Genomic DNA, 17,594 nt, shown 5'->3' on the forward strand with positions numbered 1-17,594 from the left:
CCTTCTCTATGCCAAGCACTGTCTGCTGGTTGATGGAAGGACTGAAGAACGAGTGTCTGCTGGCCTGGGTCCAGCATTGGGAGGCGCCTTCTGTGTCCCCAGGCCCTTCCCAGGCCCTTCCTGGAAGGGGCTGCCCCTGCCTGCCCACCCTGCCGTTACCTGGCCAGATGATGGCTTCCAGCAAGGTGACCCGTCTGGCCAGGAGCTCCAGCTGAGCCTGCTGCTGCAGGAAGCTCTGTAAGCTAGGAGCCTGATGGGAGATCGAGAAGAGCAGACGGTGCGAGTCCGGCCTCCGAGGGCTGGGCCCGGGAGCCGAGGGTGGGTGGAGGGGCCAGGCACCAGCCAGCTTCAGGGCAGGAGCCTGGGTGTGGGTCTCTGTCAAGACCTCGGGCTCCCCTTCTACATGGGGACAGGGCTTGCCTGGTTCCTCAAGTGACCAGATGTGGAGAATTGGTAGGTGAAGGCCTGGGGTGAGGATCTGGCTCTCTCAGGCCACTAAAGGGACCCGCAGGGCAAGTTAGGAGGCCCAGAATGGGAAATGAAACTGTAAGGGGGACACCTGGGGCCAGGAGTGCCTGCCCTGTGAGAGCCTCTGGGGACTTAGGGGGGAGGAGAGGTCAGAACTGGTGGGTGGGGTATTACCCAGAGTTCCCTGGGGCCTGAGCCTGGCTCTGTCACTCACAGTCCCCCACTCCATGACCTATTGTTGTGGGCCTGGAGACTGGCTCTGTTACCCATGATTTCTCTAGAGCTGAAGCCTGAGTGGAATCTGGATCCATTACCCATAATCCTCCTGTGGGCCTGGGCTCTGACTTTATTACCCACGATCCCCTGCACTGTGGCAGTCTGGCTCTGTAACCCACAATTCCCTGCTGCTCTGGAGTTTGGCTCCATTGCCAATAATTTCTTCCAAGCATGAAATCTGTCACCTCTGGTTCCTCGGCAGGCCTGGAAACCACATTTCCCACAATGCCCGGAGGCGCAAGTCTGATCACAGGGGTGGGGCCGGGGTTTCTCGGTCCCCCTTCATCTGTGGAGTAGGGACCAGTCACTGAGGGATGGGTGGTCTTGGCCTCCCAGGTCCCCACTGCCTGGGACAGGTACCTTCTCCAGCCTCATGTCTGGGCCCAGGCAGCTCCACCCTGGAGGGCCTGGGGAAGGCTGGCGGGCGGGGGCCGGGCTGTCTGTCCGTCTGTCTGTCTCTACTCACCATAGAGCCCAATCATTGTTTCCAAGATTAAAACCCTCTCAGCTAAAATCTTCAAAGCCTCGCGTAGTTGGTGCAACCCCTCCCCCTGCGGAGGAAAGAGACAGATGCAGCCGTGAAGGGGGCAGGGGAGGGGGCCCTGCAAAGCCTGTTGGTGGCCCATGCCCCACCCTGGACATGCACCTGCAGCCCCACACCATCTGCCACAGCCCAGGGGCCACAGACAGCCAGGACAAGAACAGGAGAGGACAGGACGGGGAAAAGGCAGGCGGAAGCAGCCCCTTCAGTAAGTCCTGATGGATCCCAGCTGGCTGCTCTCTCCCCACACCCCTGCGAATCCTGCTGCGCAGGGGGCGCGGGGATGCCAATCTGCAGGGGCAGCGCTGCTGTCTCAGAGCCTGCCACGGAACCTGCCACGGAGGTTGCCACAGAGCCCCGACCCCCATCTCTGTTGCCTGAAACCAATTGTTCTCATGTCACCACTGTGATTCCTGCCACATCCCTGGGCCACCTGTACTCTTGTTTACTTAATACTCTTTGAATCAACTCACTTTTTGCCTTAAATACTACATTAGTCTCACCCTAATTAACTCCTTCAGTGGGATCAGGCTACTTACCAATATCATTTCCATTCACGCCAAAAGGAATACATACGAGTAAAATTAGAAAATGTTTGAGTGGCATCCTTGTTGGGAAGCTGGGCTTAAAATGAAGGAAGAGCCGAGACTCACGCCCGGGTGCCCCCTCCCCAGCCCTTCTCACTTTGGGCTCATGCCTCCCTGGGCTTTGACTATTCCGGGTCCATATTCTGCACGCCCTGGAGTGCGGCCCTCAGCCACGCCCTCTCTTCTCAACTGCATCTCTAGCGCTCAGGCCCAGGGATGTGGCAGCGGACCCACAAAGCACCCCCCAGGCCTCCCTGCTGTGGGGCTCACCACTCCCAAGTGTGCCAGCTGCTGCCCAGGGCTCCTTGCCAGAGACCACTGGCCGGCCCTCACCTTCACTTCCTCCCAGTCTGTCTGTCCTTTCCTTCCCCAGCATTGGGCCCACAGTCTTGCAAAAACTCCACACTCCCTTATTCCTTCCTCTTTCCTGTCCAGACTAAAGCTATTTCCGGAATGTAGATATCTTAATTCCAACAGAGCACCAGGACAGCAAACAGACCTATTCCAGCCCTGATGTATCTGAGAGTCCCTTTCAGTGTCCCTTACTTAGTACAGATTAAATGAAGGGATGATGTATAATATGCATCTTGGTACAATTATAATCCAACCCTTTAAGGTGGCTGTTCCAAAAAAAACATCTAACAACCGAGAGGCCCCCAACATGTCTGTAAGCCTGCTGTGGCCTTGCTCGGACAGTCTGTTACCATCTAGCTGTCCTGTCCACTTCACATGGATTGGGCTACCCTCAGGCCACCAACAGGCCACTGAAGGCTAGGGGTCACAAGGTCACCACGGGCTGCGCACCAAAGGAATCCCTCTTCAAATATTACAGGAGCAGGATCTAAAAATGGATGACCTTCAAAAATTACATTAAGCCACTCCCGGCATGGACTGTGGGAGAAGCTGACATCATGAGGCTCCTGATGAGACACGGTAAGAGGGCTCCACATCCCCCGCCAGTGCTCCTGCCTAGAGTATTTCATCTGCATCTCATCATGTGGCAACAATCAGACAAATCTAGACAGTGGGACATTCACAAGAAGACAAAGTCAAGAGAAGAAAAGGGCAGGGGGCCTGTTCTAGATTAAAAGAGACTAGAGATGTGACAACCAAATGCAATGCATGAATCTTGATTAGATCTTGGATTAAAAAAAAAAAAACAAAAAACCAGGGGCCAGCCCAGTGGCCTAGTGGTTAAGTTTGACGCACTCCACCTTGGTAGCCCAGGTTCAGTTCCTGGGCGCAAACCTACACCACTCCTCAGCCATGCTGTGGCGGCAACCCACATACAAAATAGAGGAAGATTTGCAACAGATGTAGCTCGTGTTGCATCTTCCTCAGCAGAAAAAAAACAAAAACAAAAACAAAAACCCACTATAAAAGGCATTTTGGAGACAACTGGTAAAATTTATATATGTTATATATTAAATGGAATCATTTCACTAAATCAACATCAGCTTTCTTAGGTGTGATAGTGGTATTGTGGCTCTTTGGGAGAATGTCCATATTTTTTCAAGATATACGCTGATGTATTAGGGGAGATGCAGATGAGGTTTGCAACTTACTTTCAAATGGATTAGGGAAAAAAAGGTCTGTAAATATTTAGAGAGAGAAAGATAGAGTAAATGTGGCAAAACTAATAATTGGTCAGTCTAGAGGAAGGGGAGAAGGATGTTCATTATACCAACTTTTCTACATGTTTAAAAATTTTCAAAATAAAAATCTGGAGAAAAAAATGTAAAAAAAAAGAAGTTCTGCTATTTGGATCTCTTTCTAGATGGGTGGTCTGTGTTTGTGCTGATGACGCCCCAGTCCCCTCCTGGCCTGGCCTGATCTAGGGCCTGCTGGACACCTCCATTCAGCTATAACAGAGACATCTCCCATTTTCCATGGACACACGTCAGTGCGCCTCCTTCTCCCAGCTCTCTTATACTATTGTAAAAGTCTCCCTGAACTTCTCGCACCCACTCACAGCCAAACTAGCACTCAAGTGTCTCAGCTCTGCTGACAGCTCTCCATCCTCGCTGTCCCCCTTCCCGGTTCTGGCCCCCACAGTCTCTTGCCAGGATGACCACCACAGCCTCCCACCTAATCTCTCTCTTTCTGCATCTCCCATGTTGCCACCTTCTCCCATCCATTCTCCACATAGAAATCAGAGGAATTTTTCACAAACAAAAATCTGACCAAAGTTCAAACTCCTCAATATGGCCTCCTAAGTCCTGAAAGCCTCTTTGACCTCTGTCTCACCCCTTGCCTGTCACATTCTGCCACTCCAAGTACTTACAGCTCCTCGAACACCCCAGGCTCACTCTTCAGGGCCTTTGCATATGATGTTCCCTCTCCTCTGCCTGAACACCCTTTGCCTGGTTAATGCACCTTTTGGGCCTCAGCCTGGGTCTCTTCCTCCAGGAGGATGCTAAATCCTCCCTTATCACAGCTGAGCTCCCTCTGGCCTGTCGCTGCTGGTTACTGGTCTGTTTCCCCCCACCCCACTGTGACCACTCTGAGGGTGGGGACTGTGCCCAAATCACATCTATGTCCACAGTGCCCAGCCAGGGGCCTGGCACCATGGAGGAGATGCTTGGGGAATGTTAGCTGGTTCCCCTGATCCTGGAAGCTGAAAAGCCTGGGCTTCAGTTCCAGCTCTGCCAACAACTCGCTCTGTGGAATTGAGCCTCAGTTTTTCCTGTCTGTGTAAGGGGTATGAGCTCTTTCTGAATGGGCTGGCTCAGCTCAAACACATGCAGGCAGTGCCTGTAGTGCCTCCCTATGACCACTGGGTGTCACTGCTGAGCCCCGGCAGGGCCAGTGGCACCTACAGCTTCATCACGTGGGGGTTGGTAGGTGGAGTATGTATAGGAGCCCTCAGGGCCCTTCCCCACGCTGGACCTCATCCTCATCTGCCCCCAACAGAGCTGATCCCCCAGCCCCCAAAGCCTCATGCACCCCCAGCCCAGCAGGTCCCCTCCCAGGCAGGCGGCAAGCAGGGGCAGAAGTGCAGGTGGATGAGGGGGAGGCAGGTGGATGGGCAGGGGCCCTGCTACCTCTTGGGGGGCCCCTCTCACATGTGGTCCTGAATTTGAGGCCTGGTCTGGGATAGTTCAGGCATCTATTCTCCTGCCGGGATCCCCATGCAGGGATGGGGTTGCCCAGCCTACTTCAGACTTCACCTCTCCTCTCCCACCTCTCCTGGGCTCGGTGAAAACTATGTTCCCAGACTAAGGGCCTCTGGAAGAGGCCAGTGAAGAGGCCTAGGGGTAGCAGAGGGCTGGGCTTACACAGGTCTCCCTGACCTGCTCATGCTCATGAGCCCAGCTCATGCCCATTCTGGCAGCATGTTTAAGAAACTCTGGAGCCACTGGGGGTAGTGGAGGGGAGTGGAGGCTGGGAGAGGCTTGCCAGAGAGGTAGCAGGGCCCCAGAAGTCACGGAAAGACATAGGGGAGGGCTCGTGCAGGGTGGGGGGCTCCCACGGCTGTATCCATCACTGACCCCACAATCAGGAGCAGAGAGGGCAGGGCAGGCGCTGGGTGCTTCCCATGTCTTCACTAACTAGTGCCTGCTAGGAAGTAGGGCGTCCCAGCCAGACTGCACCAGAGAGCCGGGCGGGGTATGGGGCACGATACTAGCCTCCAAAAGAGCTTCCCAGTTGTCTCTCCTGTAGGAGTGTCTGCCCCCCACCCCATCCACTTTCCAAATGTCGCCTATGTCAGTGATGGTTTCCAGGTCCCTGCATTGTGGGGCTTTTGGTCTTCCTCCTATGTGTCTCTCGGGTCGGCGGATTTCTAGGCCCCGAAATTCATTTGCTGCAACTATCTCCAATGACTGTAAGGTTTCTAGAACTCCACATGTGGTTTCCAGGTCCCGTTTCCCATTCACTCTGTGTCTCCTGTATATGTGTCAGTTTCTAGGCCTCCCCTCCCATTCTTCACGGGCTTCCCTTGTGTATAGTGGTATCTAGATCCCCTCATCTCATTTTCCATGGTGCTCTTGTGTGTATCACAGTTTCTAGGCCTTTCTTCCCATTCCTCCTGGGTCTCCCATGTATGTGATGATGTCTAGAATGTCATGTTAATGACAGGTCTTTTGGGTATAGTGGAGTCTATCTAGGTCCCCTGACCTCATTTACCATGTACAACGTGTACATGATGGTTTCTAGGCCTCCCTTCCCATACTTCATGGATTTCCTATGTGTATGGTGGTGTCTAGGACCCTTGTTCCTTTTACCAAGGGCCTCTTGTCTACCTCAGTGTTTCTATGCCTTCCTTCCTCTGCTTCCTGGCTTTCCTGAGGCATGCTGTCCCATTCTTCTGTGTGGATATTGTGCTCATGCTTCCCTTTCTTCTGCAGACAGGGGAGCAGAAGCCAAAGCCCTTGCTGGGAGGGGGCTATGGAAGCAGGGGATGCAGTCTGGACTGGGTCAGCCCAAACCACCCAGGAGGAACAGGCAGGGTCACCCTGGCCCGAAAAGGCCACAGAGGGAAGGCGGAGACAGGGACGAAGACAGAGACAGAGAGCGAGGGGTCTGCTGACAAGGCTGGCCCTGCCCAGTGGGGAGGGACAGGATAGGGGAGGGGGCTAGGGCTGAGATCTGTCAAGGCTCCTCCCTGGGAGACCAGGTGGCAATGGGGATTTGGTTGGGGTGCTCCCACTCCAAAATAATCTCCTGAGTGCCCAGGGTAGGAGGGGGCAATGGGAGGTCAGTGCTGGGCTGGAGCTTACCCAGTGGCTCTTCTCACCAGGGTCTCCTTTGGGGCCAGGTTCTCCCTGCAAGGAGAGATAGAGGTAGAAGCAATGAGAGAGGGAAGGAGAGAGGGAGGGAGGGAAGGAGGGAAAGAAAAAGAGAGACACACACACATATATTGAGAGAGGCTGAGAGATTGAGAGAGACAGAGTAGCTTGTATTGGACTAACACTAGACAAAATGCAAAATACAACTGTTTGAAGGCAATAGAAAGAGATAAAAAGCAGCCAGAAACTGGAGGACATTTTAAAGAATGGAACTGCATTGGGTAAAATCCACATATTTATGGCTTTTCCTCTGATGGCACACTCCAGCCCCCTCAGCCTGGCAAACAGCGCAAGCAGAAAGCTGTAGTCTTATTGGCCTGAGGAGTCAGAGGCTTTGGAGTTGAGACTGCCAAAGGAGGAAATGGAGGGGAAATAATGGAAAGCAGGGAACCACAGTAGGGGAGTGAAGTCTGCATAAGTACACCCCTCTAATTCTTGAATGGTCTGTGAACTGCCCATCCTAAAGTCACAAAGCTGAGTCTGATCCACACCCTAGACCAAAAATCAACACCAAAAATAACAGAATCCAGATTCTCTTTACTATATTATCTATGTTGTCCAGTATGCAATAAAAAATTATTAGACATGTGAAGAAACAGGAAAATTTGACCAATACTCAAGAGAAAAATCAGTCACTAGAAACAGATCCATAGCCAACATAGATGTTGGAATTAGCAGACCTGGAGTTCAAAATATCTATGATAAATATGTTAAAGAATATAGTGGAATTGATATAATGGATAATGAGATGGGGAATTTCAGGAGAGATGTGAAAACCGTAAAAAAGAATCAAATGGAAATCCTGGAAATGAAAATGATAATACTTGAAATAAAAAATTCATTAGCTGTCCAACACCCAATTTTGATGACAACTCTAAACAAAATGGGTATAGAAGGAAAGCACCTCAGCATAATAAAGGCCATATATGACGAACCCACATCACACTCAACAGTGAAAAACTGAAAGCCATTCCTCTGAGAACAGGAACAAGACAAGGATGCCCACTCTTATTCAACATAGTACTGGAAGTTTTAGCCAGAGCAATTGGGCAAGAAAAAGAAATAAAAAGGATCCAAACTGGAAAGGAAGAAGTGAAATTCTCACTGTTTGCAGATGACATGATTCTATACATAGAAAACCCTAAAGAATCCACCAAAAAACTATTAGAAATAATCAACAAATATAGTAAAAAGCTGGAGGATATAAAATCAACATACAAAAATCGGTTGCATTTCTATACACTAATAACAAATCAGCAGCAAGAGAAGTCAAGAATACAATCCCATTTACAATTGCAACAAAAAGAATAAAATACCTAGGAATAAATTTAACCAAGGAGGTGAAAGACCTATTCTCTGAAAACTATAAAACAATATTGAAAGAAATAAAAAAAAAAAACATAAAGAAATGGAAAGATATTCCATGGTCATGGATTGGAAAAATAAACATAGTCAAAATGTCCATACTACCTAAAGCAATCTACAGATTCAGTGCAATCCCAATCAGAATCCCATGACATTCTTCATAGAAATAGAACAGAAGAGAACAAAATTTATATGGAACAACAAAAGACCCCAAATAGCCAAAATAATCCTGAGAAAAAAGAACAAAGTTGGAGGTATCATACTCCCTGAATTCAAATTATACTACAAAACTATAGTAATCAAAACAGCATGGTACTAGCACAAAACAGACACACAGATCAATGGAACAGAACTGAGAGCCCAGAAATAAAACCACACATCTATGGACAGCTAATCTTTGACAAAGGAGCTAACAACATACAATGGAGAAAGGAAAGTCTCTTCAATAAGTGGGGTTGGAAAACTGGACAGCCACATGCAAAAAAATGAAAGTAGACCATTATCTTACACTATACACAAAAATTAACTCAAAATGGATTAAAGATTTGAATGTAAGACCTGAAACCATAAAACTCTTAGAAGAAAATATAGACAGTACATTCTGTGACATTGATCTTAGCAGTATCTTTTTGAATACCATGTCTACTCAGGCAAGAAAAACAAAAGAAAAAATAAACAAATGGGACTACATCAGATTAAAAAGCTTCTTCAAAGCAAAGGAAACCATCAACAAAACAAAAAGACAACCTACCAACTGGGAGAAAAATATTTGCAAATCATATATCCAACAAGCAATTAATTTCCAAAATATATAAAGAACTCATAACTCAACTCAAAAAAAATGAACAATCCAATCAAAAAATGGGCAGAGGATATGAACAGATATTTTCCAAAAAAGATATACAGATGGCCAACAGGCACATGAAAAGATGTTCAACATCACTAATTATTAAGGAAATGCAAATCAAAACTACAATGAGATATCACCTGACACTGGTCAGAATGACTACAATTAACAAGACAAGAAATAACCAGTGTTGGAGAGGATGTGGAGAAAAGGGAACCCTCATACACTGCTGGTGGGAGTGCAAACTGGTGCAGCCACGATGGAAAACGGTATGGAGATGTCTCAAAAAACTAAAAATAGAAATACCATATGATCCAGCTATTTCACTACTGAGTATTTATCCAAAGAATATGAAATCAACAATTCAAAAAGATTCATGCACCTGTATGTTCATTGCAGCATTATTCACAATAGCCAAGATGTGGAAGCAACCCAAGTGCCCATCGATGGACGAATGGATAAAGAAGATGTGGTGTATATATATACAATGGAATACTACTCAGCCATGGAAAGACAAAATCGTGCCATTATGCAACAACATGGATGGACCTTGAGGGTATTATGCTAAGTGAAATAAGTCAGACAGAGAAAGACAAATATGGTATGATTTCATATGTGGAAGATAAACAAACAAACACATAGATATGGAGAACAGATTGGTGGTTACCAGAGGAGAAGTGGGGTGGGTGGAGGGCAAAAGGGGTAAAGGGGAACATGTGTATGGTGACGGATAAAAACGAGACTATTGGTGATGAACACGATGCAATCTATACAGATTGCTATACTATATATAATATACTATACTATATATAATACTATATATATACTATGTATAATAATGTACACCTGAAATTTACACAATGATAAAAGCTAATATGACCTCAATAAAATTAAAAAAGTAAAAAAAAAAAGAATACTCATATATGTTGTTTATTTATTTATTTTTTTCCCCCAAAGCCCCAGTAGATAGTTGTATGTCATAGCTGCACATCCTTCTAGTTGCTGTATGTGGGACGCGGCCTCAGCATGGCTGGAGAAGCGGTGCATCGGTGCGCGCCCGGGATCTGAACTCGGGCCGCCAGTAGCGGAGCGCGCGCACTTAACCGCTAAGCCATGGGGCCGGCCCTCATATATGTTGTTATATGCTTTACATTTTATAACTAAAAACAAATGTGAAAATAGCTTTCAGTTGCTTTGATAATAAACAATTTTCTTTATTTGGGGAAAAAAGAGGAGTATATGAAAAAACACTGGAGGAGAAGGGTGGAGAGCAATGAGACACTCAATTTTTCATGTTGTTTTTTTTCAAATAATAAATAGATTTCATTATTTAAAAGAAAATTCATTAGCTGGAATTAACTGAAGATTGACCATAACAGAAGAAAGAATCAAATAACTTGAAGACAGGTCAATGCAATAATTCAAACTGGAGCACAGAGAAGAAAGATTTTTTAAAAAATTAACAGAGCCTCAGGGATGGCCCCATGGCCTAATGGTTAGGTTTGGCGTGCTCTGCTTTGGCAGCCCAGGTTCAGTTCCTGGGCACGGCCCTACACCACTTGTCAGCAGCCATGCTGTGGCAGCAACCCACATACAAAATAGAGGAAGACTGGCACAGATGTTAGCTCAGGGCGAATCTTCCTCAGCAAAAAAAAAAATTAACAGAGCCTCAATGACTCATGGGAGATAATATATAGTATTAAGTGTAATTGGAGTTCCAGAAGGAAAGAAGAGAGCATAGGAACAGAAAAAAATTTTTTCAAGAAATATCAACCAAATATTTTCCAAATTTGATTTAAAAAAAAAAAAAGACAGATTTCTGGTTTCTGGTCCAGCACATAAAGAGCTAGGAAGTTGCCATTCTGTCCTAACAACAAGTAAAAAGCTGAACAAACTGAAAAATGAACAACTCTTCTTAGAGCCATCAAAGAAGTGAGGTCACAGGGCAAACCACTGCCCCCAAAATTGTAGAGACAGACAGGCAGATTACAATTTACTGGAGCAGAGACCTCCCTGAGAACCAATGCCAGGGTAGGAAAACCTAAACATAATCGATGAATTGCAGTGTGGACACCTCTGAGAATTAAAAATTCCAGGGGAACCCAGTCTTTGGCAGGCTTCCACACTTTTGTGCGTTTTACCTCCAGGAGCTCTATCAGGTCCTCAGTGTTGGAGAAAAATCCCCGTGTGCTTTTGGCAGGGGGAGGGGGAAAGGAACCATCTTGAAATATGCCAGATCATTCTGTTCTTAACAAGGCCTGCCATCAGGAGAAACTATTTTGCCAGAGTCTAACCTGCTGGAGTCTTATCAGAGCCTAATCAACCTGGGGTAGGGAAATACCCAACTCTAGGCAGCTCTAGCTTTCCACATGGGGGAAGGAAAATATCCCAACTCCAGCCCCCTCTAGCCATCCTGTCCCACTTAAGGGGGAAAACAGAATAAAAGAAAACTGAGAAACAGTGGTGAAGTTCAGAGTCCAGGGGCACAGGCTCACCAAAGACAGAGACCTAATCATAGGACTGTAGAATGCTTCCTCTCTCCCCACAGCTCACCACTACATTACTACAGGCCTATTTACTGCACTCCCTTTCACCCAGGCCATCATGTCTACCTTTCAACAAAAAATTACAAGGCATACTAAAAGGCAAAAAATAGGTTCTTTTTTTTTGGTGAGGAAGATTAGCCCTGAGCTAACATCTGTTGCCAATCTTCCTCTTTTTGCTTGAGGAAGATTGTCCCTGAGCTAACATCTGTGCTAGTCTTCCTCTATTTTGTATGTGGGATGCCACCACAGCATGGCTTGATGAGCGGTGTGTAGGTCCACACCCGGGATCTGAACCCACGAACCCCAGCTGCCGAAGCGGAGCATGCAAATTTAACCACTATGTCACTGGGCCAGCCCCCAAAAAAACAGTTTTAAGAGACTGAACAAATATCAGAACCAGAGTCAGATATGGCATGAATGTTGGAATTATCAGATAAAGAATTAAAAAAAACGATTATTAATAAGCTAAGGGGGGCCAGCCCTGTGGCGCAGTGTTTAAGTGCGTGCGCGCTCCACTGCTGGCGGCCCAGGTTCGGATCCCGGGCGCGCACCGATGCACCGCTTGTCAGGCCATGCTGTGGCAGTGTCCAACATAAAGTGGAGGAAGATAGGCACAGATGTTAGCCCAGGGCCGGTCTTCTTCAGCAAAAAGAGGAGGATTGGCATGGATGTTAGCTCAGAGCTGATCTTCCTCATAACACACACAAAAATATGCTAAGGGCTTTAATGGAAAAAATAGACAACATGGAAGAATAGATGGATAATGTAAGCAGAGAGATGGAAACTCTAAGAAAGAATTAAAAAGAAATGCTAGAATTCAGTTGAAGGTCCTCTTCATACGGTCAATCAGCTCAGAGCAATCACATTCTTCCCAGGCCTCTTAGGAAATACTCCAACCATAGCAAAGGCCCTTCTTTCTGGTATCAGGAGTCGTGGTCCAGAAACACAAACCCAACAGGATTTCAGCCATTCATTTACCAGATCATCCCCTCCTTGAAGTTCTACCCAGAGCAGGAAAAAACAATGAAAACACTACCTGCAGTCACAAGTCCTTCAGTTTCCTGGCCAAGATTTCATATTCCCTTAAAGATACCTTTCAAGGAGGAAGTGACGGGGAGGGGCACATGGGGGCCTTCAAAGGTACTGATAAGGTTCTGTTTCTTAAGCTTGGTGTTGGACACATACGCATATGGTTTAATATTATTATTTAGAGTTTCCAGGTTAAAAAATATTTTGCATGTATATTTCAAAGAAAGAAAGAAATGCTAGAGATCAAAAAAAGTGTAACAGAATGAAGAATGCCTTTCCAGGGTTCATTAGTAGACTGGACATAGCTGAGGAAAGAATCTCTGAGCTTGAGACTATGACAATAGAAACTTCCAAAACTAAAAAGAAAAGACAAAAAAGACTGAAAAAAGCATAACAGAATATCTAAGAACTGTGGGACAACTACAAAAAGTATAACATACATGTAATGGGTAGATCAGAATGAGAGGAAAGAGAGAAAGGAACAGAAACAATATTTGAAGCAATAATGACTGAGAATTTTCCCCAAATTAATGTCAGACACCAAACCACAGATCCAGACAGCTCAGAGAACACCAAGCAAGATAAATGCAAAAAAAACCCCCCAAAACCTTACACCTAGGCATATCATATTCAAACTTCAGAAAATCAAAGGTAAAGAAGAATCTTAAAGAAGCCAGAGGAAAAAAAATCTTACCTATAAGAGCAAAGATAAGAATCACATCCAACTCCTCCTCATAAACCATTCAAGCAAGAGAGTGGAGTGAAATATTTTAAGTATTGAGAAAATAAAACCACCAACCTAGAATTCTGTACCCTGTGAAAGTATCCTTCAAAAGTGAAGGAGAAAGAAAGACTTTCTCAGACAAAGGAAAGTTGAGGGAATTTGTTGCCAGTAGACCTGCCTTGCAAGAAATGTTAAAAGAAGTTCTTCAGAGAGAAGGGAATGATATAGGTCAGAAACTTGCATCTACATAAAGAAAGGAAGAGCACCAGAGAAGGCATAAGTGAAGGTAAAATAAAAACGTTTATTTTCCTTATTCTTAATTGATCTAACAGATAACAATTTATTGAAAATAATGTATTTGATTATGTATATAAATAAATAAATAAATATATATATATATATACACATGCATACAGAGAGAGAGAGATGCAATGATACAAAGAATGGAAGGGAAGAATTGGGAATATTTTGTTATTGTAAGGTACCTGCACCATGAAGCAGTATAGTGTTATTTGAAAGTAGACTTGGATTATTTGCAGATGTATATTGCAAACTCTAGGGAAATCACTTAAAAAAGTAAAAAAGGAAGTATAATTGATATGTTAAGAAAGGAGAGAAAATGGAATCATATGAAATGATCAATTAAAACCACAAAAGGCAGAAAAAGTGTGGAAGACAAAAAGAGGAACAAGGGAAAAAAAAAAAAAAGAACAAGGGCAACAAATAGAAAACTGTAATAAATATGGTAGATATTAGTCTAACTATATCAATAATCACTTTAAATATCAATGGTCTAAATACATCAATTAAAAGACAGGATTGTCAGAGTGGATAAAAAACCAAGACCCAACTACATGTTGTGTACAAGAAACCCACTTTAAATATAAAGACACATATAGACTAAAAGCAAATGGATGGAAAAAGATATACCATGCTAATACTCAACAAAAGAAAGTGGAAGTAGCTATATTAATTTCAGACAGAGCAGACTTCAGAGCAAAGAAAGTTATCAGGGATAAAGAAGGACAATACATAATGATAAAGGGATCAATACTCCATGAAGGCATAACAATCCTTAACCTGTATGTGCCTAACAACAGAGCATCAAAATACATAAGGCCAAAGTTGATAGAACTGCAAGGAGAAACAGATGAATCCACTATTACAGTTGGAGACTTTAACATCCTCTGTCAGAAATGGACAGGTCCAGGGCCGGCCCCGTGGCTTAGTGGTTAAGTGTGCGCGCTCCGCTGCTGGCGGCCCGGGTTCGGAACCCTGGGCGCACACCGACGCACCGCTTCTCCGGCCATGCTGAGGCCGCGTCCCACATACAGCAACTAGAAGGATGTGCAACTATGACATACAACTATCTACTGTGGCTTTGGGGGGAAAAAATAAATAAATAAAATCTTTAAAAAAAAAAATGGACAGGTCCAGCGGGCAGAAAATCAGTAAGGACCTAGTTGAACTCAACAGTACCATCAATCAACTAGATATAATTGACATCTATAGATCACTTCATCCAACAACAGCAGATTACATATTCTTCTCAAGCTTACATGGAACATTCACCAAGATAGACCAAATTGTGGGCCTTCAATATACCTCAACAAATTCAAAAGAATAGAAATCATATAGTGTATGTTCTCAGATCACAATAGAATTAAACTAGAAATCAATAACAGAAAGATAACTGGAAAATCCCCAAATACTTGGAGATTAAACAACACACTTCTAAATAACACATGGGTCAAAGAAAAACTCTCAAGAGAAATTTAAAAACAGTTCAAACTAAATGAAAATAAAAATACAACTTATCAAAATTTGTGGGATGCAGTAAAAGCAATGCTTAGAGAGAAATTTATAGCACTGAATGTTAATATTAGAAAGGAAGAAAATCTAAAATCAATAATCTAATTTTCCACCTTAGGAAAGTAGAAAAAGAAGAGCAAATTAAATCCGAAGAAAGCAAAAGAAAAGAAATAATGAAAATCAGAGCAGAAATCAATGAAACTGAAAATAGGAAATCCAAGAGAAAATCAACAAAACCAAAAGCCAGTTCTTTGAAAATATCAAGAAAATTGATAAGCCCATACCCATGAAAATTAAGAAAAAAAGAGAAAATACACAAATTACTAATATCAGAAATGAATGAGGGACCATCACTACAGATCCCTTGGACATTAAAAGGACAATAAAGGAATATTATGAAAACTCTGCCCACAAATTTGATAATGTAGATGAAATGCACCAATTCCTTGAAAGACACAATCTGCCAAAACTCACACAAGAAGAAATAGACAATCTGAATAGGCCTATACCTATTAAAGAAATTGGATCAATAATTAATAATCTCTCAAAACAGAGAGCACCAGGTCCAGAACTGCTGAATTCTACCAGACATTTAGGGAAAAAATTACACCAATTCTCTACAATCTCTTTCACAGGATAGAAGCAGAGAGATATACTTCCTAATTCATTCTATGAGGCCAATTTTACCCTAATACCAATACTAGACAAAGACATTACAAGAAAAGAAAACTAAAGACTAATATTTCTCATGAACATAGATGCAAAAATCTTCAACAAAGTATTAGCAAATAGAATCCAGCAATGTATAAAAAGAGTTATACACCGTGACCAATTGAGATTTATTGCAGGTATGCAAGTCTGGTTCAACATTTGAAAATCAATTAATGTAATTTGACACATCAACGGGCTAAAGAAGAAAAATCACATGATCATTTTTTTTTTTTTTTTGTGAGGAGATCAGCCCTGTGCTAACATCTGCCAATTCTCCTCTTTTTTTTTTTTTGGCTGAGGAAGACTGGCCCTGGGCTAACATCCATGCCCATCTTCCTCCACTTTACATGGGATGCCGCCACAGCATGGCTTGCCAAGTGGTGTGTTGGTGCGCGCCTGGGATCCGAACCGGCGAACCCCAGGTGGCTACAGCAGAGTGCACACACTTAACCGCTTGCACCACCAGGCCGGCCCCACATGATCATATTAATAGATGCAGAAAAAGCATTTGACAAAATCCAACACCCATTCATGATAAAAACTCAGCAAACTAGGACTAGAGGGGAACTTCCTTAACTTGATAAAGAACACCTACAAAAAGCATACTTCTAACATCTTACTTAATGGTGAGAAATTCAAACCTTTCCTGTTAAAATCAGGAACAAAATATGCATGTCCCCTCTCACCAATGCTTTTCAACATTATACTGGAAGTCCTAGCTAATGCAATAAGACAAGAAAAGGAAACAAAAAGTATACAGATGGGGAAGGAAGAAATAAAACTGTCTTTCTTTGCAGATGACATGATATTCTATGTAGAAAATCGGAAAGAATCAACAAAGAAACTCTTGGAACTAATAAGTAATTATAGCAAGGTTGAAGGATAAAAGTCGATCACTTTCCTATATACCATCAACGAACAAGTGGAACTTGAAATTAAAACACATTGCCATTTACATTAGCACCCCCAAAAATGAAATACTTAGGTATAAATCTAACAAAATACGTATAACATCTATATAAAACTCTGATGAAGGAGATCAAAGAAGAACCAAACAAATGGAGAGATATTCCAAGTTCATGGGTAGGAAGACTCAATATTGTCAAGATGTCAGTTTTTCCCAATTTGATCTATAGATTCAATGCAATCCCAATCAAAAACCCAGCAAGTTATTTTGCAGATATTGACAAACTAATTGTAAAGTTTATATGGAGAGGCAAAAGAACCAGAATAGCCAACCCAATATCAAAGAACAACAAAGTCAGAGGACTGACACTACTCAACTACAAGACTTACTATAAAGCTACACTAATTACGACTGTGCAGTATTGGCAAAAGAACAGACAGATCAATGGAACAGAATAGAGAGCCCAGATATAGGCCCACATAAATACAGTCAACTGATCTTTGACAAATGAGCAAAAGCAATACAATGGAGCAAAGACAGTCTTCTCCACAAATGGTGCTGGAACAACTAGACACCTACATGCAAAAAGATGAATCCGGACACAGACCTTACAGCCTTCACAAAAATTAACACAAAATGGGTAACAGACCTAAATGTAAAATGCAAAACTATAAAACTCTCCTTATGTTATAAAAGATAACATAAGGAGAAAACCTAGATGATCTTTTTTACGGCAATGCCTTTTTTTAGATACAACACCAAAGGTATGATCCATGAAAGAAATCGTTGATAAGCTGGACTTCGCAAAAAGTAAAAACTTCTGCTCTGCAAAAGACAATGTCAAAAGAATGAGAAGACAAGCCACAGACTGGGAGAAGATATTTGCAAAGACACATATGATAAATAACTATTATCCAAAATATACAAAGAACTTTTAAAACTCAACAATAAGAAAATAAACAACCCAATAAAAAAAGCTTTTGTGGGCCAG

The 17,594-nt window shown here is 43.6% G+C and overlaps 1 protein-coding gene across 7 annotated transcripts in view; it reads right to left on the reverse strand.

Moving 5' to 3' along the window:
• EMID1 (EMI domain containing 1) overlaps positions 1-17,594 on the reverse strand; it is a 47,712-nt gene that overhangs the window by 3,540 nt on the left and 26,578 nt on the right. For 3 of the 7 annotated variants that reach the window (XR_015549959.1, XM_004429830.3, XM_087423998.1), the window contains exons 14-15: positions 6,594-6,638; positions 160-250 (exon numbers count right to left, since the gene is read on the reverse strand). Coding sequence is in view for 6 of the 7 variants with exons in the window: in XM_004429830.3 (XP_004429887.1) it covers positions 160-250; positions 6,594-6,638 (136 nt within the window). In the remaining variant the exon portion in view is untranslated. Of the gene's footprint in view, positions 1-159; positions 300-1,210; positions 1,296-6,593; positions 6,639-17,594 lie in introns of those variants that run through there. The other 4 variants (XM_014787019.2, XM_087423999.1, XM_087423997.1 and 1 more) reach the window with 3 other exon arrangements.

This window comes from Ceratotherium simum, chromosome 35, assembly GCF_057802395.1.
Source record: "Ceratotherium simum simum isolate JZ-2026a chromosome 35, ASM5780239v1, whole genome shotgun sequence".
Lineage (NCBI taxonomy): Eukaryota > Metazoa > Chordata > Mammalia > Perissodactyla > Rhinocerotidae > Ceratotherium > Ceratotherium simum.